Source organism: Leuresthes tenuis, unplaced genomic scaffold (assembly GCF_036924035.1).
Source record: "Leuresthes tenuis unplaced genomic scaffold, fLeuTen1.0.hap1 SCAF_10, whole genome shotgun sequence".
Classification (NCBI taxonomy): Eukaryota; Metazoa; Chordata; class Actinopteri; order Atheriniformes; family Atherinopsidae; genus Leuresthes; species Leuresthes tenuis.
The window spans coordinates 15,560,454-15,584,980 of record NW_027325364.1 but is presented as its reverse complement, the minus strand read 5'-3'; the positions used below and the strand labels follow the sequence as shown (position 1 = coordinate 15,584,980).

The 24,527-nt window shown below is 41.1% G+C and overlaps 1 protein-coding gene across 4 annotated transcripts in view; it reads right to left on the bottom strand.

Moving 5' to 3' along the window:
- Positions 1-22,963, bottom strand: part of plekhg4b (pleckstrin homology domain containing, family G (with RhoGef domain) member 4B) — a 37,068-nt gene extending 14,105 nt beyond the window's left edge. Inside the window, exons 1-3 of one of the 4 annotated variants that reach the window (XM_072394391.1) lie at positions 22,943-22,963; positions 4,917-5,114; positions 2,705-3,944 (exon numbers count right to left, since the gene is read on the bottom strand). In XM_072394391.1, the coding sequence (XP_072250492.1) occupies positions 2,705-3,728 (1,024 nt within the window). In that variant the 5' untranslated portion in view covers positions 3,729-3,944; positions 4,917-5,114; positions 22,943-22,963. Of the gene's footprint in view, positions 1-2,704; positions 3,945-4,916; positions 5,115-9,291; positions 9,551-22,942 lie in introns of those variants that run through there. The other 3 variants (XM_072394392.1, XM_072394389.1, XM_072394390.1) reach the window with 3 other exon arrangements.
- Between the last annotated feature and the right edge of the window lie 1,564 nt (positions 22,964-24,527).

The window sequence follows — 24,527 nt, the reverse complement described above, 5'->3', positions numbered from 1 at the left end:
TGAAGCATCAGCTTATTGTAAGCCACTCTACCATTAGTAGTGTTTACTTATGCCAAAAGATGGCATTCGTGAACAGCAAAGACTAAAAACAACAAAATCAGTGAGGTACATACAAGCTTTCTGCTGAAAAAGAAAAAAAAAGTAATGTAACCTTTTCAGTAACTATGACATTTTGAATCCTGGGGAAAAATAATTTTCACTTGTCATATAACTTTTAGAAGATAAACATACCAAATAACCATAATTAAGTGGCAGAAACCTGATACAGAGACATAAAAAAGGCACCTCCATCTATTTAATTTGTTTAGTTCAAAGCAAAAATGTCTAATGAGCTTGGACTGGATGTCTAAGACTAGACCTCAGCCCAGATATCTCACTCTGGTCTTTAGGAAAATATATAAGTTCTCTTGTATCAACACAACCCATTACTTTTGGCCTTTTTATTCTGACTTCATGACAAGTATTTTTAACTTTTTTTCTATACAAATTACTATACTCATTTTGGTTGTAACACAAATCAGCTATTTAAACTAACAGGGCTACAATTTAACATAAAGCCATTGTTCAACCAAATCTGTGGGCAGCTCTGCAGGTATGCATTTGTGTTTGATGGACGTCTGTTGTGTGTGGTCTTTTTAAATAGTTTGAGGCCTTAGGTATTGTCCTGCGCTGTCCTGTGACAGTAAACCCTCCCAGCTCAGCCTCTATTGTCTTCAAATAGTTAGTGCATTTCCTGTGCGACTCAGGCTTCTGTTTGCTGCATGTTTCCTAAAATGCTTTGTTTTGAGAGGAAGTGACAAACCTAGAGTAAAGCCTCCTGAGTATTGTCCTGTGTCATGTTTTTAAGCCATCAAAGAGGCTAAATCAGCACAGTTTTCTGGGGTCTTGATGTATCGATCACATAAATCACAGAGCTCTGATACTGCAAGCATTTGCTCGTACACATTATGGGTAATTCAGCCTATTATTCTGTATTTTTTAAGATAGGCATGAGTCAGAGCAGGTAAGGTCTCACGTTTCTGGACTCTCTAAAGACAACAGCACAGTTTGAAAGACTATTTTTCATGGATCCCCAGTGGTTAATTGATTCACAGAGAAAATAGTTTCAGTGTGGGAATCCATCTGGGATCAGTGCATCCCCCATCCCCAGTAACACTGCAGGGCAATCTCATTGTGGGATGCTGGGGTCCTGGTGGTTCGTTTACAGGGTTTACAAGATCCTTTGTTGCCTTTGAAACACTGTTGTGAGAAACCTGCTTTGCAAAAGCTGAAATACGATTCCCATTGAGATAATCTCGCAAACCTAACAGCGATGAGATTTAACTACTGTATTTCAAAATATTTTATTCGCTTTATTAAAAAATATGCACTCACAGTCGTGGTCTGGCCTCAAAATAAGTTCAAGGTTCAGATCAGAGACATAACAAAACTCACTCAGTTTTCACCTCCTCTTTCAATTCACGGAAGAAGCATATCTGTTAAAAAAACAGCATGAATTCCTGGGTGGTACTGTCGCATCACTTCTTTCCTGAGCTACCCAGCATGGACCAACACAAAGCAAAACAGACAGAGAGCAGTAAAGAAAACACAGGATTGTGGCTAAAGTGCTGTTTCCAGGGAGGGGCAATACCTGTACCCCAAACGTGCCAAATAACACAAAGTGTGGACTTCGAAAGGCAATCTGTCATTAATGAGAGCATTAATGCTCCAGAGACATGTGCTGTCTCTACTCTGACTCCGACTCTGATGAACTGTCGCAACCAGTCCTGCTGCAGGGCTTTACAGCACACCCTGGTGAAAAACCACCATCTAGGTATTAAGAGATTTTCACAACCTCAGGTTGTATTTATTTGACGAGTGATGAGTCACGCACTTACACGATGATCCAACCTCTGTTGACAACCTGCAGCTTTTAGAATAATGAGAAATAGTACATCAGTATAGGACTGAGTACTTATAACAATAGAAGAGTATATGTGAGGGAAAGCTCGACAAAAACTACTAGTAAGTTTTGAACTTGTTAGGAGGATGAAGTCATTGCTGGATTTGATGTTTTCATGAGATTACTGGCGATAAGACAAACTGCATTCATTTCATCACTATGGTAGGATCTACACAGGCACACCCAACAGCCGGGAGAGACTGACGTTTGATAACTGTAGCGACAATCAGTCAAAGTTTCAGGCCAACGACCAAGCAGTTGATTTGATTGGCTGGCACCTGAACTCCCGCTTAAAAAAACCCATGTAGATATATATATATATATTTATGAAATTCTGAATGAAAGCATCTTTATTCCAAGATAATCAGGACAAGGTTTAAAGATCTCCACCAAAAAAGTACCTCATTTTTATCAGGTACAAATTTATGGGGAGTGAATGGTAAATGCAGCAGAAGTACAACACAACAAATGCTACATACATTTTAGTTTTGTTAATACAGGTGACTTATTCAGTCTGAATGAATATCAGTAAAAAACTTTTATTCTCATTCACTTTCACTGAATTTGAGGATATTTTGTCTGAAGTTTTAAAAAGGTAGTCCTGAATTTAAGGTACTAGGTATTCAAACAAAATGGCAACATGCTTCTTCTAACAATGCTCAATCATCGCAATGGATTATCACGTAAGATTGTTTAAAGAGTCAGTTTTCTGTCAGTTCACTGACAGAGCAGGAGGCTAAACAGCAAAACTATATGACATACCTGAATCCTCTTTGCTGCTTCTCCTCTCATTTCCAGTGAACACAGCCTCAACATCCAGCTTCCCAAAACGAAGAGCATAACCATTCATCAGCTTTTTGGGGGAGATGCTTGTTGAGCCTCCAGAGGAGGATCGTTCTCGATGACCTTTAACCTGGCCTGCTTTGTTAGTCCTCTCGAGTGACTTGGAGCGCCTTTCTGCCCGCCTCTCAGCGCTTCGCAACCCCCTCTGTAAGTAAAATAAAGGTGTGCTGGGCCTGGAGTCATCACCACTGAGCCAGCCTCGGCTAACAAACCTGCGAGATAAGTGTTCTCTGGGAGAGGTGCGGGTTTCGGGGCTGCTGCCAGGTGTAACTGCTCTTTCCCTCAGGCCAGTGTTGTGCTCCGGGCTTTCCTCCAGGATAGATTCAGAGCTGGACCCGATGCTCATGGGATTCTGCAGGGCTTCCATATAAGATTTCCTGAAAAGTCTCTTGCTCTCAAACGTAACAGAGTCTCTCGGTATGCGGCGTCGAGGGCCAGGGTTACTGAGGTCTGTACTAAAAGAGAGCATCTTTGATCCTGTCCCTTTTTCTCTTCCACTACTGTCCTCATGCCCTTGTCCATTAGCACAGTCCTCAGCAGGTGTTTCAATTTTAATGACAGGTGTAGCAGGATCTTCCCTGCTGACGCTTCGGTTCACACTGGTGGAGTCGATGTGGTTTCTGTTCGGAGACGTGGCCTCAGAAAAGATGGAGTCAGCTCCCTGAGAGTGCAAGGACTCTCTGGAGCTGCGGTGGCTGTCCAGAGTCCCAGTGGATCCGCTGGTGCTGCAGGTGCTGAGATGGCCACGAAAGCCACCTCTGCTACATTGAGCTTGCATGATGGCGTCTGCTGTGCTGCTGACAAATAGCGGATTGACCACGTTCTTCCACAGTGTCCTGTACACAGCTGAGCCGGTGGTAAGCAGACAGTTCTGTAGTGGGTGCAGGTTTCGTTCACGTGTTACATTCTGCAAAAATTCAGCTGTAAAGACGCTGCCATACATGCTCTCTGAAATGGGGATTTCTGCAATGGCCTGCCCACTGGCAGACAGACATTTTATCACTAGCTTGGCAGCCTTGCGGCCTAAAGGAACTATCTGAAAGTAGAAGTCTCCTTGCTTTAGTCGAACTTTGTGCAGAGGAGCAAGCTGCAGGATGATTTTCTCGTGGATGCAGAGAGGCCACCCCTCATGATAGAACAGCAAGCCTTTGTACCTCACCTGAGAGAAAATAGAGAAGTCTGTCAATACCCAATCCAGTGAAACATGACTATCATCTGTGTCTAAAGGCCATGGTCCAGCTTGCATCATTTTTACTGACATCTGCAAAGCTGTGTTCAAACACATGTTTAACTGTAATGGAGAGTCAAAATGTTTTTACAGAGTGCAGCCGATGAATCACTCTCAGCTATCATTCAACTAAAGAGGAAAACCTGTCTGTTCAGGCCTGGTTTCTCAGCAACCACAACACAAATCTTTGGTGTGACGGCATAATGACAAAAAGAAAAGAAAAAAAGATGAGAGAGAAAGACACTGCTCAAGGGTTGGCTTTTTATCATCTCTTATGAAAACCAAGGGAACAGCTGAGGATGTGATCTCCATCTGAAGCCTCTCATATTGCCTGCAATACAAAGACTCACATGCACAGCATGCTGTTCTCAGGGGCTAGGCTTAGGTGAAACTATTCCTCTATGGCTATCGTCACAGTGTAATCACCAGAGAGATGAATGCAGAGGAATAAAGTTTCAGTCTTACAGCCCTAACCCAAAAGCAATCAAAGTTTGTTAGAGGGAATATTGAGTTTCACTTCAGACCCAAGAGGATGGCAGTCTCTCAAACAGACCTCAGTTCTCCCATTCAGAGAAAGATGGATGCTTTTCAGCTTGTTTTCAGGACAATCGCAAACTCTGTCTCACTGTCACTTTTCCCCACTCACCTAAAATATTCACATTGTTCTTTGAACAATTTTCATTTCACTGTATTATCTAACAAGCCCTAACAATAAAACATGTGTTGGTTGGACTTTCAGCTCTTAGTTAAAAAAAAAAAAGAGATCTGAATTAAGCATCTCCAACAGTCCTGCAAGAAACCAGATAAATCTCTCAATGTGTTATACCCCACAAAGGATACTGAAATAAATCACAAGAGCTGTTCTTGGATTCCTCAATTTAACCGTGTCCACCAAGCACTCACACAGGTTTCTTTTTGGATGATCTGCAGGATCCTCTTGGCAGGAAGCAAGAAGTCAATGAGGCAGCGGAGGCCGTCCCCACGGTACTGTCTTTCTACCACACTGAAGAGCTGCCAGAGGACGGTGGAGGCAGTGGCACTGAAGGGACGGTACAGGGCAGACAAGGTGCTCTGGATACAGTTGTCCAAAGACTCAGCATCCTAATAAAAATAAGACGCATGTTTAATCAGGTAAAACATGTATTAACATCAACACTCATGTTCGCATCAGACGCACACCTCCAGGAATTCTAGAGTGGTTGTCAAACTTTTTGGATTGGAGATCATTCCTTTAATCTAATTCTTGTTTTTTACTCTTCCAAACACAGAAGGTTCAACTAAATAAAATAAAGAAACAAATTTCATTTTTTGCACATCTATTGACAATTTAGAGCAAAGCAGTGTTCAGTGACCATGTTATATTCAAGAGTGAGTTTGTCAACAGACGGGACGTTTCATTCTTTTAAGATGTCTGTGCCAAAAATAAAACATTTCTTGGGACCCCAGGCTAGGAACAATGTCTCAGTTTGTAATGCAATCAATCTCATGTTGTAAAACTACAAGACATCTGTACATTGTGCATGAGCAAAACTAGATTAACATACTGTATGCTTTCAGTATGCGCATGATTAGCTGTGCATGACCCCAGTTAGCTTGGCTGTCAGGAAGTTTGAGCATCCCAGCCAGGGGAAACACCTGGTCAGAGTGACGTCATCGTCAGCGGACACTAACAGCCAAAGTGGAAAGTCCACACTGGACTCCAGTTGCAGCCAGGATGGTGGAACGTGACCCTCTAATAACAACCATGTCATCACAGAGTATCATCTGACCTATACATGACCTGGGCCACCACCACCCGTCCCGAGCAGAGCAGATGACATGTCCAACATGGCTAGTTACAACTTGTCTGATGGTGAGGCAAGACCTTTGGGATGAGGTTGACCCATAGTGGTGGTTATGTTCACCGTTCACGCAATGAGCTTCCTCTGATTAGTCAGAGCCAAGGCCACGCATCACTTCCTGAATGGAACACAGCAGGAGAAAAGGGACATCTGCCTCTAATGATAAGCAGACAGATAAATAGCTAAGCCAGGGAGAGATGCACACTATAACAACCATGTAGCATGTTGAAGAACGCTGGGTTCAAATATGCAGCTCTTCGCCACTGTTTTGTTACTTTCACTTGAGGGTCGATGCTACATTTGCATAACAAAAACAGTGTAAAAAATGCTGCCTAGAAATCAAAAGATGCTCTGTTGAAGTTTGCTGGTCAGACAGCCCATGTTTCACCCTTTGTAGGATCTGTCTTGTTGATCTAAGCAGCTCAGCACCATCAATTAGAGCAGAGTGAGTACAGTTCATCTCATTCGTACACATGCCACGACTCTACGACAAGGCACTCATTGTGCACTCCGCCTCTCTAAGTGGCATGTGCTGTACAGTGTTGGTGCCCAGGAACAAAACACCCACTTCCATTAGCAGTCAGCTTGCTTTTAGAGAGACAAAAAAACTTCTCTGGGCATTAGTCACCGTTGCACCCAAGAGGAGAAGAATAACATGGAATTTTATTGGAGGAGAGCTAACAATGGGAGGAAAGCCCTTGCCAGGACAGACTAGCGAGTTTGTCTTAAGGTTTCCAAGGAAGAATAAACAACGGTAGTGACAGAGGCAAGTTTTTAAAGAATAATCTGTCAACAGAGCTGAGATTTGAGCTTGATCACAATTTGAACACTAGTCATCGCTTTGCAAGAGTGGCTGTCCATGTGCAACAGTGTTGCAAAACCACATTAAAGTCCATATAATTACATGAATAACACAAAGTATACATTCAATATAGGAACAAATGTACATGACATCATCACTCTGCAGTTAATACCTTACATAAGATGAAACATATCCCTCCAAGTGTCATGAAGCATTCAAGCCTTTTCAGTAAGGGTCACCTGTCTACCGGGAAATGTATTTGCATATCTCAGCAGAATAACTGAGCTTAGCCACCAGAGCTGAGCTTCCCATCCGCTCTGAGCAGCAGAGGAATGCAGTGTGTATAGCTGTGTATGTCTAACTTCAGAGCTTTAGCCAGGACAAGAGCAAAGTGGGAAGTCCCACCCTTTCTGATGCCAGGTCTTTGTGAGCCTCTGGCTGTGTGATGGAAGGCCGAGGTTGTAATTAGTGGCTTTAAGCTCCAGGTGGAATACTTTTGTCTAAGCTGTCAGTAAAACCAGCTGTTCAAGAGGAGAACACGGAGAAGAAGTAGGCTAGACGAAGGCTTCTCTTGGTGAAACAAACAAACTTAGAAGTTCAGTCTGGACTTCGGTGAAGGTTGAGAAGACGCTGAAAAGATTTTCTATTTTAAGAGAAGAACAAGCTTTTTTTTGTTACCTGTTTTATTTCTTTCATGTCTTTATGAAAGACATCAAACACCTCCTGGTCAAATGTTTAATTATCGGCTAATTCAAAAAAGACATCACCCTTTAAAGCAGGTGTCAGAGAGAAAAGTGGAAAAGAAAAGAATGAGAAACGGAGTGAACAAAGGAGTGCATCACAGAGACAGAAAAGCGAGAGACACACACAGTCAGAGAGGGTTAACACGAGGTGGTCACTGACACATTTACTGGGTCAGGGACACAAAAGATGTTGCCTACCAGGCCTCCACTGGAGCATGAAGCCACCAGGGGAGTGTAACAGGAGAGCCCTGGAGCCCCCATACAGGCTGCTCACTAACTAACCTGCTCCAGCCTCAAAGGCAGTGGGATGACAAAAGCTGCAGGTTGCTCAGACCTGCCCTGCTGCCAGGTGCCAGGATGCCAACAAAGGAGCCTGGTGAGACCTCCCCATTGAGCAGTTTGATTCTGCTTTTGATCCGCGCCAATAGAAATTCAATCTCATGAGAGACGGAGAGGAAGGAGAGGGATTGAGATAAGTACTCAGAAGAAGCACACTGTATAAGCTATTACCCTCATTAGCCAAGTCAGTAAGGTTACCTAACACTATCAAAGATTTCTGTTCGCTCAAAAGTTATCTGTTGCTAACAACAAAATAAAACAAAAAACAAAGGCTTGACAGTTTTATCTGTATGAACACTAAACAGCACACTCTTTAATAGATAACTGCATAATGTAGTAGAGTGGCTTTATAAAAAGAGTGTAAATATTGTAATGTTTGTTCAACAGATAACCCGTAGAGGAGCTCAATGATACTGCGACGAATGTGGATAGGTTTGTGAGGTGTCGTGACAAACTGGCACACATATGTGTCTACAGCAAAAGAAACTATTTGTGATTGTCCTTTAATTTACATTTTTATTCATATGAACTTTAGAGAACATTTCTGCCAATTATCAGGTAGACAAAACTTAATGTTAAGGCAAAAATCCAGATCAAAACCAAAACAGAACTACAGCAGCCTATTTAAGTAGTGGGGTACTTTTTTTTTTTCACAGATTCCCACAGTGATTACAGAAAGACTTGAATTATGTTTTTAGCAGGCAACTAATGACTTTGTCCTACAGGATGTAAACAGCGCTGACAGGATATTTGTCCCTCAGCTGCACCGACAGAGCTATAAATTAATGCAGCACTTTATTAAACCCACACGCCCATGCATATTGTTGCTTATGCTTTGGCCATAAGAAAAACCCAGCAAAGAAGACAAGTAGTGAATGGGGGTTCTCCAACAAATCAGAGCAGTGATGAGCAGCAACAGCAGAGACAAGGGAGACTAACAAAGTCTGCTGATATCTCGGCTGTGTAAATATAGAATGGCTACATTCCAAAACAAGTGGAAGGACAACAAGTCAGAGAGGATGCAAAGGTGTCACTAAATAACCTGTGATGATAAATGGTCTGCATTTATATACAGGTAATCCTGTACCGACAGAAGAATTAATACAGAAAGTCACTGTTTATCAAGCCTGCACAGTTCATTTGTCCCAGAAAAAAAAACCCCAGCCATATTAAACCATAGAATACTTGGAACTTAATTAAAATGAGAGGATATTTGTATCATTTTAACAATAACATGATTCAAGATCATCTTACAATATTGCTCACCCCCCTTCCTCACATACTGCATGTATTAAAAGCTACCTGCTATGTTTTGGCTGCCAAGCAAGCAGTCAAAATATCAGCTGCCTGTGGTATGTGTATAATAACACACACACACATGCACACACACACACACACACACACACACACACACACACACTACAGTTGTTGAACATAGGCAACAAGTCAGGTTTGCATCCAATGCAAAAAAAATGCACATAAAAGATAAAACATATTCAAAAACCAACACACACAACTTTCATTAAGTCAATAAGTCATTTAACAACTCATACCTTAATACTCAGGTAGTTGTCACAACTGCGGGACTTTGCTCTAGAGTGCATTTTGCCGAGTGACACCATTTAGGCACCAGAAGAAATCCGAAACTTCAATAAATAATGTGTCATCAACTCCAAGTGACCGATCTGATAGTCCACACTTTGAGCACCGTAAGTCATTGCTATGATATCAACAGGTCCAGCACCATTTCTCTCCCCTTTCTGACATTATCTGTGCGCTGTGGTGTCGGCAGCTGGAGCAGACTAAACTCCAGAGCGTGAGAGAGGCAGAGCGCTGGATTCCCCGTCACTCACCCTCCCTTCCTCCTACATAACCTCCCCCGCCCTGCAAGTGCTGCTGCTGCTCTACTACCGAAGCCTCTTCCAGCTGGACGAATGCACGCTACAGCAACTCCAGGCTCATCATTCAGAAAACACACATGCATACACTAAATAACCTGCATTGCAACGGCCCCCAACACTTGAGTTGGTGTGCACCAGACTCTGACCGAGTCCTCTCTAACCCCCCCTGACCCTTTGCACCCCTACCTCCGCCGGCAGCTCCCCTCTATCCCTCTTGCCACAATGCTCTCTCTTTGTCCTCACAATACAAATGGACTAAGGTTTCAGCTTATTCTGCTGGTTTTCAAAAGGAAAGAGAAAGGAAGACATCAGCATTGGCTTGGAGGCTCGGGTAACACACTACAAAAGAATTCCCCCTTAAATATTGTCAGGGGAAATCCCAATTCTTTAACTGGCTCTCACAAACCAGTGACATACGTGGGATATCCTCCCATTACAGATGGCAGATATGACATCTTCGAAGCAGAGCAGTAAAACTTCCAACAATAAACATGTTTGACTTGGAATTCAGATTTCCTGTTAGTTGATAATCATTAATAATGACACCTGACAGGCACTGCTATAAAACTATCATCGAGACACAAACAGATAAAAGAGATGAGCAAGGGAATGCAGCAAACAACTGTTTGTTCGAAATGAACAGAAGTTCTGTCCCGTTTCTGCCTAAACACAGGAAATCCTTGTTCAAGGGGGAAAGAAGAAAAAAAAAAAAACACGCTCAGTGGGAATGTATACTGTGTGTGTGAAAATGTGAAGATCATATTAAGTCAGGCTGTTTAAACAGAGACAGTAGTGAGGGCACGTAATTAAGTTGGTTTATATTTAGAGATGTCATTAGAGTAAGACACCAAAATGACCTGAGAGGGACAAGAAGACCCACTGTCGCAGGCTGCAGTCGCAAAACCCTCGTGGGGTCATCTAAACACACTGGTTACGCTCACGCTGACAATGTTATCCTGTGATATTTACACTTGGATGAAGAACATGTCTGTGAGACAAAACAAAGAGGAAACAGCCATGCAAAACAGAATGGATCAGTTACTCACATGTTGTCTGATATTGGATCTATATTTAGTCTTATTTAGTCTTAGTTCTATGTCTACCCTATAATCTGCTACGTAAACTAAACAGAAGCAGACATACCTCACATATGCACTATTCAAATATACACTCGTCTCTCTCTGAGTTGTACAGTGTTTGTGCCAAGATTGAACCTATAATTTCTGCTGCCTTGGACTTTTGAGAGGGCAGATTTTCTCCCTCTTCCCTTATTCTTAATTTTTTTACTAAACTCGCTGGGTTGAAAAGACACCACATGAGCAAAAAGTTAAAGTTTTTTGCGAGTATATTTTGGGCATGTATTTATTTCCCAAGTTGACAGTATAAAGAGAAGACAGGAAACGAGGGGGAATGACATGCAACTGAGCTTGCCCAGAAACTCCCATCTTGTGAGAGGCTCAACTAAAATGTGCTTCGAAATCTCAAAATTGATAATCAACGCTTTTTTTAAAAAAAAAGGTCTTAAATTATCAAGATGCTAAATACAGATCTTGTATTGACATAGAAGAAATGCCAATTGATATGAATGCGATTTGTTGCTGGAAAGTGGATGGACAGCATTTAAGGAGGTTGCTATCTCCAACTTTACTCACAGATGTCATCAATCGTTCCACACTATAACTTAACAGAGAAGAGCATGTGTCTGATGCTTGTGACAACAACACTGAGAGTGAGGACAAGGGAGGAGATGGTAGTTTGAATTGCTAGGCTTCCATAAGCCTCACACCTAGTTGCGGTCATGGGAAGGTGTAAACTCACGCTCCGCCTAAGGTTTCAGCCCTGAAACATTCTGTGAACACAGAGGTTCACACAGTGAGTCATAAGACACGACCGAGAGGCATTACTTTTGTATCAGTCTGTCTGTTGTTTTCTTTTGGAATTACTCTCGCTGGTCTGCCTTTAGGTTGACAACTAGGAAATCTTTTCATCAGAAAAAAAATGTACTGTAGGCTTAAACCATCTCATTAAGGGAGCAGTTTTGGTCATACGATTCAGGAGTACTTACTCCTGTCTACACTTTTCCCACTTTCTACAGTACAGTATGTCTTTTTTGGGAACGTGGACAAGAGTCTCTGTGGTCATGAGAGGCGGCATCGGTGCACATTTGTACTTCTGGTGGCTGAGGTCAGGAGCAAGCCCTGTTGCACTGGGATTAACAAACTGTATCCTGAAGCCAAGAATGCTGATCTATTCCACATTGCTGATTTTCCGGTGCTAAAGACAAAAATAAATCCCTGCACAAGATCATATGCCTGAATGTACAGAACGTTTGATTCAAATTAAGATAGCAGGGATGTTCTTGACAGTAAAACATCAGCTCCATTTACACTAATATGCTTGCACAACTACCAGAGTTAAACTTTTCCTGTTGTTTTTCCACCGGCAATCATAAGGTTTAAAATAGCCTCATTTACGCAAGCTCCTGGTAAACAATATTTATGAGATCAGAAAAAGCAGATAGGGCAGTCCCAAGGGTGGGACATGGATGGATCAGATAAAGCTATCAAGGGAACAAATTAGTCAGATGACATGAGAGCTGCAGTTTCATAATTTTTCATCATGTCTTACTGATAACAAAATATCAGAGAGACTTAAAGGGAGTGGATGAACACAGGACATCTATGAAAAAAGATTTTTGTGGACCGTTTCAGATGTGCACACAGTCACGCAGGCAAGCAAACTCTTGCACACTAAACAAACTGTTGAATATAGAGGAATTAAACAGGATGCGTACGGCATCATAAATGTAAGTCAGAATAGATGGAGTGGGAACTCTGCGGCAGATAGATGGGTGGTCATTGTAATGAACTAATACAAACACACACCAAACTGTGGAATGCGACACCTTCATCCTATCTCACTTTGTACCAGCCCCACAGTGCCACACAGGCCATCGACAGTTGTGATGAAAACTTTAAAAGTCACCCCTTTCTCTCCATATAAACTCAGGCAATATCCTGTCTGTAGAGTTACACATCTTTACAAAACAAGTCACCTTGTGGTACTTTGCCACAGTGTGCTTATTAATCTGCCCAATAGTTTGTCAAAAACAATCAAAAATGTTTTGATTTTCACATGCAGGTCATATGCTAAGTCACATCCTCAGATAACTCATTTTGTCTGACTGTTACAAAGCAAGACATATACATAAACTATATTTTTCCATTTGCTTTAATACAAGATTATTCAGACAATTCTCACATTTTAATGACCTAAAACCACCAGAAGTTTGGCATTTTGGCTCACAAACTCACATAATCCATAAAACCAATAGCTGTAGATCAGTTTTCTTCCAATCAACTTGCTAATTAATTGATTCTCGCAGCTCTCACCACTCAGGAAGCCTTGCTCACAACAGTGTAAAGCAATGCTCACTGCTGTAGACATATCTTAAAAAATATTTCCAAATCTAGCTCTTCCAAAAGAATAAAAGAAAGTAATGTCTTATCTACTTACAGATTGGTTTTGGACTGTGTGGTAGAGAAGCTGAGTACATATGGAGGACAAAGTCAGTGAGTCATCCCTCTACCTCCGTCTCGCACAGGCTTGAGAACTCACATCACATCACCATCCAGGCTCACGCAGCTGAGGCCACTGCCCCCTATGACCCTTCTCAACCAGTCCCAGTAGTCTGCCTCAAACAGTCACTGGGGACTGAAGTAAACTGTTCCTCTGGTTGCTGAGACTTAGCTGTGCGGCTGCATATTTCAGATTGATTACCACAGTGCATGGAAGCACACAGCTACTCAAACAGAAACACCCACACTCCCCCCTAAAGTCCTGCTTCCCACTGCCATGCAAAACTGCACATGGACTGTATGCAAACATGTTATAAACTAAAAAGAAACAGCATTTTAAATCATATGTCCTGTCCAGATAAATGCAGTCTTTTGCTGATATCTTCATTAGAAATGCAACTTTACCCCCATTCTCAACACTATGGCAATGTGGTACAGCTGTTCCACTAACAGCCCGACCATATTCGTGCTCTTTACTGCAGGGAAACACGGGGCGAGCGTGACACCTGTCACAGCCGACCCTAATGTACCTCAGCCCCCTGCCGTTTGGACGTCTCACTCCAACACAAAAGCCAGTGTTTTCCCTGAGCGCGCGAGCACAGGTGGCTGGAGCAGACGAGGTCAAGTTACAGCAGTGGCACCCACAGTTCAAGGAGTCAAGGAAGACATGCTCACGCACACTCACAAAGTAGTCACGTACAGCAGAATCCGAGAAACAGACTGACACACGACCTCCTCTTCCTGATAAGGCTATAGCTAATGTTTCAATAAATAATTCCTGTGGTTAAACTGTTTTAATCAAATTTTTGGAACAGTTTCACTCCCTTTAGTCCCTAATCTGAGCTGTAGTGCAGAACAAGCAGATCATAAATATGATTTTACAATGTTAAATACACCAATGTTAGGTTTTACAATCTTTGCACAGAGTTGTTTGGATATCAATATGCTCATAAATCTGTTTCAACAAGAATTTAAACCAAAAATCAGCTGTATGACAGCATTAAGGTCAGGCTGTATTTCACTGTATTTACTACATTTAGCAGAAATACAATGTGGCAATAAAACAATACGAGCCATGGTAAACCCTTGCATTACTCTCAGCTTATCCCACATTAGATATGTGTTTTTCCCCAAGTCTCTTAAATAAATTTCATTCTGAGAACAAATAACACGTACCTCAAAAGCAGAGAATAAATCCCCTGTACAAATATCTGCAACTTGACTCAACAACCCAGCACTGAATCCAAATGAATCCCTTTCAAAATGCTTCTTTTATTGTAAACAAATCAGCACCTACCTCACTTTGCTTTCACGCGTTGAAGTCTCTAACAACACATGGAGTAGTTTCGGTCTCTCTCAGCACTGAGAGGCTGACAGCTGTCTAACTAGAGAGGACCAGCCCCCAAGTCTTGGAGCAACCTGACATGTTCCATCAAACGCACTGTTTGTCGACTGAGGAGAATCACAATATTAAGGCTAGCCAGGCAGAAAGTTTCCCAGCCCCCCCAGGCATCCCAATTCCTCAGCGGGGCGTAAACCTGCCGTTTTATCTGAACCCATCTCCCGCCAATGTGTACTCTGTGAGGCAAACTGAGAATGGGGCAACTCCACTGGCCTGCCATGTCAACACAAAAAGGCTAGACAATTGCATGTTACCTGTGCTCTTCAGTCCCCAATGTTCATAGGCAAACATTTCGGTCAGGTTATCTTATTTGTTTTCGCAAATCAATTACGTACATTTCTCACATTTTTCTGAAATAAAAGCCTCAGATCATATTCAAATCCTCTAATCTGCAGCGTTAAAAATAAAGGATTATCACAATGAAGAGATCAACAGCGTTGTAGACTTGCTGATCAATAGAGACAAAGCAGAGCCTGTTGGAGAGCAAACTGCCTCCAGTGCTTTTGATGGCAACAGATGTCAGCCTGCATTGTTATATGGATTACTTGAGCCACTCAGCAAACACCTCCAGGTGTGCATTCCACACCAGGAGGGGAAAAGGTGGGAGCCACTCCTCTGGATCAATAAAAAAATGCTGACTTTTCTCCCTCATGAACTTTGCATACCTGAGTGGAAGAAGAAAAGTGGGTTATGTGCTGATGCAGACTAAAGCGAAATTCCTTCACTCTGAAAATTTTAACTGTAACCTTTTACAGAACAGCATTTAGAACACGACCATATAATCTATGTGGTATTACACGAAGGGAAGTACGATGAATGGCTAATCTTCGGTATGAGCAGTACACCTGGTCTCCACGGGGTCTTTAATCTTTGGAGGAAGAAGCAGAAATTAGAGACTGCGCTATCACATCCCCCACACTGGACTAAACCACCACGGGTGTTTAAACATTCAGCACAAATGAATCACTGAGAGTCAAAGCCAAAAACCTTCTGAACCAGGCCAAGGTGAAGAGTTTCAAGCAATTAAGGTTTAAACGGTATCTGATAATGCACATTATTACAGTTTCTCTGACAACATGAGGGCTATGGAATCAATACGAATAACTATGTCTGCTTATATTCAAAAGGGAGACATATTACACGGTTCTTTCATAAGTTGACACATTTTCATGAGGTCTTAATGAAACATCTTTGACATGCTTTGGTCAAAATAATACAAATACAACTCTTTCTTTTAAAACTGTAAATTTACACCTCTTTTCATTGCACCTTGTTCAAGGGCATGAATGAGCAACTCCTCTCCGCTCTCCTATATTTCCCACAGCTTCGAGCTACCATGCAGATGTAAATTGGATACAAATCGGACTCAATAACTTTTTAAACATTAATGTTACCCTATGAGAGCGTACAGTACCAAGCCTGGGAACCAATACGAGCACAAAAAGTAAATTGAGCTCACACTTCTACTTACCAAAAACTTCACCAGCAGTTTTATTCTCAAATACTTACAATTCCCTTGTCTGCAGTTCGACCATGGACAGTTGTTATGGAACAAACATCAGACCACAGACCGGAAAGCTGAAGTGACGTACCGGTTAGTAGGTCACTTAATACTCCTTTCAAAATTCACACAGTAATCTTTCCGCCACATATCCGCTTGTTTATTTAAGATTTTAGTGGCAAATGTCAACAACTGATGCTTATGTGGGCTACTTTTAACTAAAGTTCCTGTTTGTAATGGCAGAGGGCAGTGCATTCAGTAAAAAACCTGGAAATGAGAAATTCCAACTCCTGACGTGGGGAAAGATAAAAAGAACATAAATTAAAAGTCCAACGCATCGGTCTGGATTGGAAACATTTAACAACATTACAAGCTGATTTATTTCTTAAGTTAAGAGAGCTATGTTACTGCTGAAGGAACTGGCTGTTAATAGCAAAGGAAAAAGTCAGGGCAGTAGAGTTTCTATTTTTGACTTTTAAGTACACCAAATGCAGCATGAGTTGAAGTTAAAGCTGGCAGGAGATAAAAATGTCCACTGTAAGGATCACATGTTTTCAGACCTAACAGTTCCAGACAAAGTGCCATGGTTGTTGTTTTGTCTTGATTTGTTTTTTTGTGTGTTGATGGTGACATCACACACCTTGATATTTGCTGTCAAGTTAGTTAGTTAGTAAAAGTTAGTTTTCATAGTTTCTCCCCTTTAACATTTGTTTTATACTAATGTTTAGTTAATTACAGTGCAAAGTCAAAGTTTTATGTATCAAGCTTTTCACATTTTGTTGCTTTTTTTACTCTTTTAATCAAACTAGTTTTCCCCTCATCAGTCTACAGACAAAACTGCAAACTTTCAAGGCAAAAAAAGGGCTGTCGAGTGTTTTGTTAAATTATTTTTTATTAATTTACATTATCATTCCGGCTCTTCCCTCAGTGCTTTATTGGAACATCTTTGGCACTGTATGCAGGTTTGGGTCTAGGGAATTATCCCACAACTTTGGTACACCTTTCCTTTGTTCATTTCTCACGTTCCTCTTGACAGAAATGTTCAACCCCAACCAAGTTGGGTGATGACTGCCAGTGTACAGCCATTTTCACATCTCCTCAGAGATACTCTACTGGGTTCAGGTCGAGACTGTGATCGAGCTCACTCAAAGACTTTTAAAATGTTTTCCAGATGCTACTCCTGGGATTTCTTGGAAGCATCCTTCCGTTGTTCGTCTGTCTTAAATGTAGATCTTTATCATACCCTGATATCTCTAGCATCACTGAAAAGGTTTTACCAGAGGCTTGTTCTGTATTTTTCTACAAACATTCCCCTTTCCCACTGGTCTTTTCTGAAGAAAAACGCTCCCACAGCACGATGCTGTTATTACCATGCTTGACTGTATGACTGGTAATGCAGTAATGAATGACATCTGACTGATCACTTTACAAAGCCTGTTTGGTGGAGTGCTGCACTGATGTTATATTTAGGTTCTACCATAGTCATAAAGAAATATAGATATCTTTCGTTGTAATCATCAGCATGTTCGTTGCCCATCTAACCAAGACTTTCACAACTTCATCCCCAGTTACCCAGTTTGGCTGGGCAGCAAACTGGGGAAATCTGTTTATAGCCCCAAACCTCTTCTGTTTAGAATGATAGAGGCTACTCTGCGTTTTGGCACTTTAAAAGCTGCAGAAATGTTCTCATGAACAGATACAAGTCCTGTCTTGTTGGTCCACAAACACTCCTCTCAACTAAGTGACTTGGTTTTCACTCTGATAGAGCCCCAGTCAAATTGTAGAATCATCATACGGACCACTGATAGAAGTAAAACACTAACACTAAAACACTAAAGTTGCAGATGTCATAACAAAGGGGCTGTTTAATTTTGTAAGCTGGTTATGGAAGTCTTTTTAAATAAAATAAAATAAATAAAAAAACACCACAAAAAACTATTATGGAGAATTATTTGTGGACCAGTGAGAAAAAGATGATTCTAATCTTTTTTTAAATGAGTCTGAAACGTGGCGATATGTGAAAAGCACTTAAGGGTCTGAAAACCTTTCATCAGCAAGTCTTAAAGCGGGAATGGCTTCAAAATTTAGAGATTTGGTTGTTCTTCATGGTTTCATCGAAGTGTAAACTGAATAATTTGGGGTTTGTTGATAGTTGGTAGAAATATGTAAGCAACTTTGTAGGTATTCATGGAGATTTTCCAATAAGATATAGGCTTTAAAAGTACCCAGAATGTTCGTCTCTGACTCTGTAGCTTGTGATCTGTTTTTAAGCAGGAAAAAAAAATTAAACAGAGTAGCCACGTCTTCTATTCCAGTAAACCAAAGGATGTTAGACACACTGATAACCATCGCTGGACTCATTATAGCGATATTCAACATCTTGCACCTGATAATGCGTAAAAGCACATCTAAGGAAGAGGAAAGAGAGACAAGGGGGTAGACAGAGGGAGGAGAGAATGATATGGAGGGTGAGGTGTTTCCTGTTTCCACAGCTCTAATTATACCTGTCTCTTGAGGATAGGACCTATCAGGAAGAGGCATTTTGTCATTGAGGAGCTCCTCAATGACAAAACAAGGCTTTATACTCCCTCTAGATACTTTACATTTCTGGATTTTGAGTTCAGATTCCAACACCAGATGAGTCTATGTTGGGCATTGCACATTTCTTACAAACATACGTGCGGTACACAAACAAGTTCAAGAAAAGACAAAAGAGCTGAAAACAAACAAGGTTTTCATGGTTATTATACTGTGCAGTTGTTGGTATATTTGTGTCCTGTTGCTACTTTGAGCGCCTGTCTTCTGTAAACTAAAAGCGCTCACTCCATTTATTCGTAGGTTGTTGTCAGAGTAATGATTCCTTCCTGTTTAAAGATGCAGTGGTGATAGACTTCTGAAATGTTATGCCTTTGGGGCTAAATAGCTTGTACCCTCTAGAGGTATTTCGCCAACATTTCACTGGTTTGCGCAAAGCTGATATCTCCTGGGTTGAAAAACAGTTCTCCGTAGGAGCTTGTTTACAACCTTATTTATGACAGTTGTATACATTTCTTTAGGGTAAACTAATCTAATTTCTATTAAGACTTTAAGGTAGGTAGTATTAGTGATAGGTTAGTGATATTAGTGATAGATTAGTGATATTAGTGATATTTAAGTGATAGGTGAGTTACCAAAAGAAAGTACTACTGTTACTACAGCAAAATTCCAAGATGACAATGGTTAAATGCTGAGAGCTGGAAAAGAAAAGAAAGTGCACCCTCTTTCACATCAAAAGTTTTACAGATCAGGACACAATTTGAAAAATCTGGTCCTTACCAAGTGGGTAAATTCTACTTCAGGTGTACAAAAATCCATGACATATCATACTGTGCCACTATTTACTGAACAAAAACTAAGCCACAATACAAAAGTGTATAAAAAACATAAGAATTAACAGTGAAAGGAACACTCAGGTGCTGCTAATCAAAAAGCATTTAACTAACTGATCATCAACGAGTGTGAACACCTATAAAAATTTAGTTTTTTTGTTGCTGCTCATCACTCTGGGAGGGTTTATGAGTCCATTTCCAAACTATTTGGAGTACATCATTATGCAGTGAGAATGATTATTCACAAGTGGAAAACATTCAAAACGGTTGACAGTCTTCCCCGGAGCGGACGTCCCAGCAACTTTGTCCCAAAAAATACAAAAACACGGGCCTCAGTTCAATATACACTTCATATTAACTGTCAAGCACGGTGGTGGAGGGCTTATGATTTGGACTTGTTTAGCACTTATAAAACATGAGCACCTTGCCGTCATTGAGTCGTCCGTGAACTCCTCCGTATGCCAAAGTATTCAAGTGTCAAACGTGAGTCCATGTGTGCAACAGCTAAAGCTTGGCTGAAATTGGGTCATGCAATAGGGCAATGACATCAAGCACAGCAGCGAATCGACAACAGAACGACTGAAACATAGTTTAATCAAGACAGCGTGATGACCCAGAAAAAGTCCCGACCTCACCTGACTGAAATGATACGGGTGAGACCATAAGAGTACATTAACAAATATCCACAACCCCCAACGAACTGAAGTCACGCTGTAAACAAGAGAGGGCCGAAATTCCTCCCAAACAATATGAGAGACTGATAACTTTGTACAAAAACAATTGATTCAAATTATTGCAGATAAAATAGGTTTTTACATGCTGTACTTTCAAACACTACTTCTACAGTTTTTTTTCTAAATAAATGGTAACACTAACCTCATTTTGAACTAGCAAAGACCAGACAATTCTTATTTCGTCCTGATAAATAAAAGCTTGAATTGACTGTTATAATTGGCTTTGTTCTTAGACATTATGTATTCATATTCTATATTTTACTAAATAACCTATGGACCTGGCTGGTACTCTACTCATACAAATGCAATGTATGTCCTTGCACAGTCCGAGACTTTAGGATGACACAGCAAGACAAAACAACTGGGTCAGATAAAACATCTCTATTGGGTTAGATAGGTCTGGTACATTAGATACACGCCTAAAACAACACTCACACATACACATTGTTTATCACATCCAAAGAACACGAGGAGGACAGTGGTTGGCCTGCTCATGCCACTAAAAACTGGCCAATCATACTCTGTCAAGTGTGAGATAAAGCTGCATAGAAATATGAAATGCTTCCAGATATCGGGGCTCGGCCTGATGGATTTCCTGCGAGAGCTCTGTCACTGTGAGTCCAGTGCTGCAATATACTTTACATGTGACCACTAATAAATACTTTGTTTAACTTAAGATTGCTCCAGTTTGTTCTTGGGCTTCCAATGAAAGAATTGGGATAACATGACGAAGGGGTTTTTCTTTTCTTTTCTTTCTTTTTCTTTCTTAACATGTACAGACTATGTTTAGCACAGAACAGCAGAAGTAGAATCACTGCTCTGCTGTGTGGTTTACAACTTTTAAACACTTGTACACTGCCCTCCTCTAGTGGTCAACACAAAGGCATAGAATGACCTAACCGCTTTGGAATACGACCAACGTGATGCATGAACAAGACATGACAAAAACTAGACTTTGTGTGCACAGTGCACAGTATTTTGCATTGACAACTATTAACGTAACAGACAATAATATTCACGAGAGTTCCCCCCCAAACTTCCCAAAAGTGTCTGATGTTGACAATCAGTTTGACTACCCTGGTTTATACTGAGCATTTGCTTCATCTATTAGTATGCAAATAAAGGAAAGGCAAGCTGAGAAGAGAGGTGGGGGGTAGCCAGTCAGAAAGAGATGGAGAGGGAAAACTGCAGGGGAGAAAGAGCTGTTCACCCAGCAGCTCATATTGCCTGGCAACCTCACCCCCAGACAGAGAATGTGTACAGTGGTCTGCAGGCTGCTTCTGCTTACTCTCCCCAACAGAAGTAATTGCTTGCAAATAAGGGAAAACCAGTTGTGATAAATTAATGTCAAGAGCTGAAGATGCTATGTGTATTATGCAAAAACAATAGCCGTGGGTCAGAAATGTTAGGGGACAGCCAAAGCCAAAAGCACTTTCCTGAAACATAAACAACTGACCTTTACACAAATCCCTGAACATTTGAGTCCACCTCTTAAAAACAGCATAACAAAAGCGTTGCTTGCCATTAACCATTCTGTTTGATCAGTTTTAGTCTGAATCCAATGTTAAGTGCAGGAACAATGGCTTTGTGCAAACAGCTTTTCATCATGTCGTCACATTATATTTTCACATATAAGATACATTTATGTAATAACACTTAGATGCACAATTCATTGGAGGTCGTGTATACCTTAAACAGCGGCCAGCAATACTTTTGGGTACCCTGAGTGATTTAATTAAGCTATGACCGAATAATTAAACGTACTTGTCAAGATGGTTTTCAACGCAGCAGGTAAAAACACTTTTTGAACCGGACTTAAATCGGAGCAGAGACCGCAGTTTTCCTTTTTTCACGTCAGACTTGTGAGTCATAATTAGTGAACCGTTTTCCCTCCAGATTCTACTCTGCCCAGCTTAGGGCTTAATCAAGTGGAAATTTGGAATAGGGGGGTGTGGGGGTGGTCAGGGTTGGGGTGCAGGACAGAATGGAGCAATTGTTCAGATAAAGGCCTCATGTTGGGTCTGCTTTGATGTCTCTCTGGGGGATGTGCTGGGATTTTACAGTAGCATTACACTTCAGTACTTTTCGCTCACCCCCAGTGAAAAATGCAGCTTGCAAGATGATGCAAAGCAAAGTCCAGATATGACTTGTCAGTGCTTTTTTTTTTAAATTTTTTATTCTAATGTCAAAGTGACACTTAGTTCAATTTATTAATTTAGGAAACATGCAAATACTGGAGTAACAATCTCGGATAGAGGGGTTTCATATTTATAAGAATGATCTGTCAAAAATGCTGTTACACAATATCAACATTCATGTGAGATTCACGTCAGTGTGTCCCACGTCTATACAAACAGACAGGCTCCCACTGATCTATTATGCGCCAAAGCCTTTCTCATGCACGTCTTCAATGAAATCCAGCGTATCGATGGTTCTAGGATAATCACATTTTCCTGAGACAGGCTTAGCCTCACTAAATAAGCAGCACAGTTAAAAAAAATAATAAAAATAAAAATCCTGCACACTGTGGAGAAAAAGAGCTGCAGTCCGCCCCCTCCCCAAGAAACCCAAAAATCCTCAGAAAGCTTAAAAACAGAAATTAGAAGTATTACTGAGGAATCCAAAACTGTGCCAAACCTACACACGAGCACGAAAAAAAAAGGAGTTTTAAGAAGTAGTTTCCAAATATTTAGTCGTGATACACTTATTGGACGCCATACCTTTCTCAGCTTTGTGTTATGTCCCTCAGCAGGTGCATTTGGCACGCTTCAGTGATGTCTGTCTCCAGAAACCGTCTTCCTTCGGCCTGTTGACACCACAGAGTGTCCCACTTGTTGATGGAACAACGCAGCCTCCACAAAGGAGCTCAGACAGCGGATCTGGGCAATAGCTGGTCAAAATCTGAACTTTTCAGTAGACCGTGGTCGGCGCTGCGTATTCTCACATTTGGGTGGAAGTTTTTAGTTGTCAGTGCAGGTTTTCCAAGGCGTACAAAGTGGATATTTGCATTAGGCCGACCCTCCCCTCGCCTTTCATAGTTGCCATTGTTTGTCACAGTCGGGGCTCGGATTCAGTCCTTCACTAAATCCCTGACGAACGGAGCAGGGAACGCAGCTTTCTCTGAGCCGAGGCTGGCAATTGCCACAAAGAAACCATTATACCAGCTGTGTTTTTCTTTTTGGAATCTCCAATATGTCAGAACTGGTCGTTTAAAACAAGTATAACGTACGCAGTTGACTGTCGTAGCAGTCATCTCTCAGTTTTAATGAACTGACAGGTCTGCATGTGTAGCAGCTGTGGAACAGACATGTTCAGCAAGACTGACAGGCACAATTTAACCTTTAGTGATGCAAATGTTTGACACAGGTCGTGAAGGAGACACATCTGAGCTTGTTTAAAAGTTTTGTTGTCCGATAAGCGAAACTTTATCAGTTTTCGGTGGGGTCCTTTAAATTTAAAAAAGCTTTCCTTTTTTCACATGCTGAAGCGCAAGAAAAGCAGCCAAATGAACCTCGAGATTGAGATTGTTTAGTTGATAATACACAATATTTAGTTCTGGTCTGGTCGTGTGTCACAAACCAGCTTGTCCATCTGAAAAAGACAGAAGAGTTCCTGCGTTTTCCTGGTGGAGCAAAGATGTTGACATGCTGCTCAGACACTGTGTCTTTATTTATACACAGCAGAAGTTTGCTCATTTACAATGAAAACCGTCACAATCCTGTTTACAGGGATTTCATGACTGCAGCAGACTTTATTATGGGGAAAGCCACAAGGCAGAAAATTATATCTAAATGTGTAACCCATTGAGGAAGCTCATTAAATTACACGTCATAGAAAACTGTCGATTTTTAAAGAATAAATATCTCACAACCAGGGTGTGCGCATGTGTTTATACTAGTTTTTTTTTTTTACTGTATTGGGCCTTTTTTTTGGTATGACCACCGTCCTTTGGGGTACAATAGTTGTCATGAGGAGCAAAGCCTGGTCCTAGTGAGGCACAGCATTCATTTGTAGGTTCTTGGTATGGCAACTTGGGAAATGAGGCTTGATTACAGTTTGTATGAAATGGTTATGGTTGAATTAGGATTAAGATTAGGCAGTATGATAAAAGTAATCCATAGAACAAGGTCAAAACTTATGTGCATATGTAATTCAGGACTAAATCAAAACTCTTTATTACTATGCTTTAAATTGAGGTCTAGGTAATCAGCTGGCATGTTGCAGTTCTACCAGGTTTAAAACTCAAAGGTGACTAATTATTGCCACCTAGTGGCTGAGATTGATAAAACCCTGTCAGCAATATTG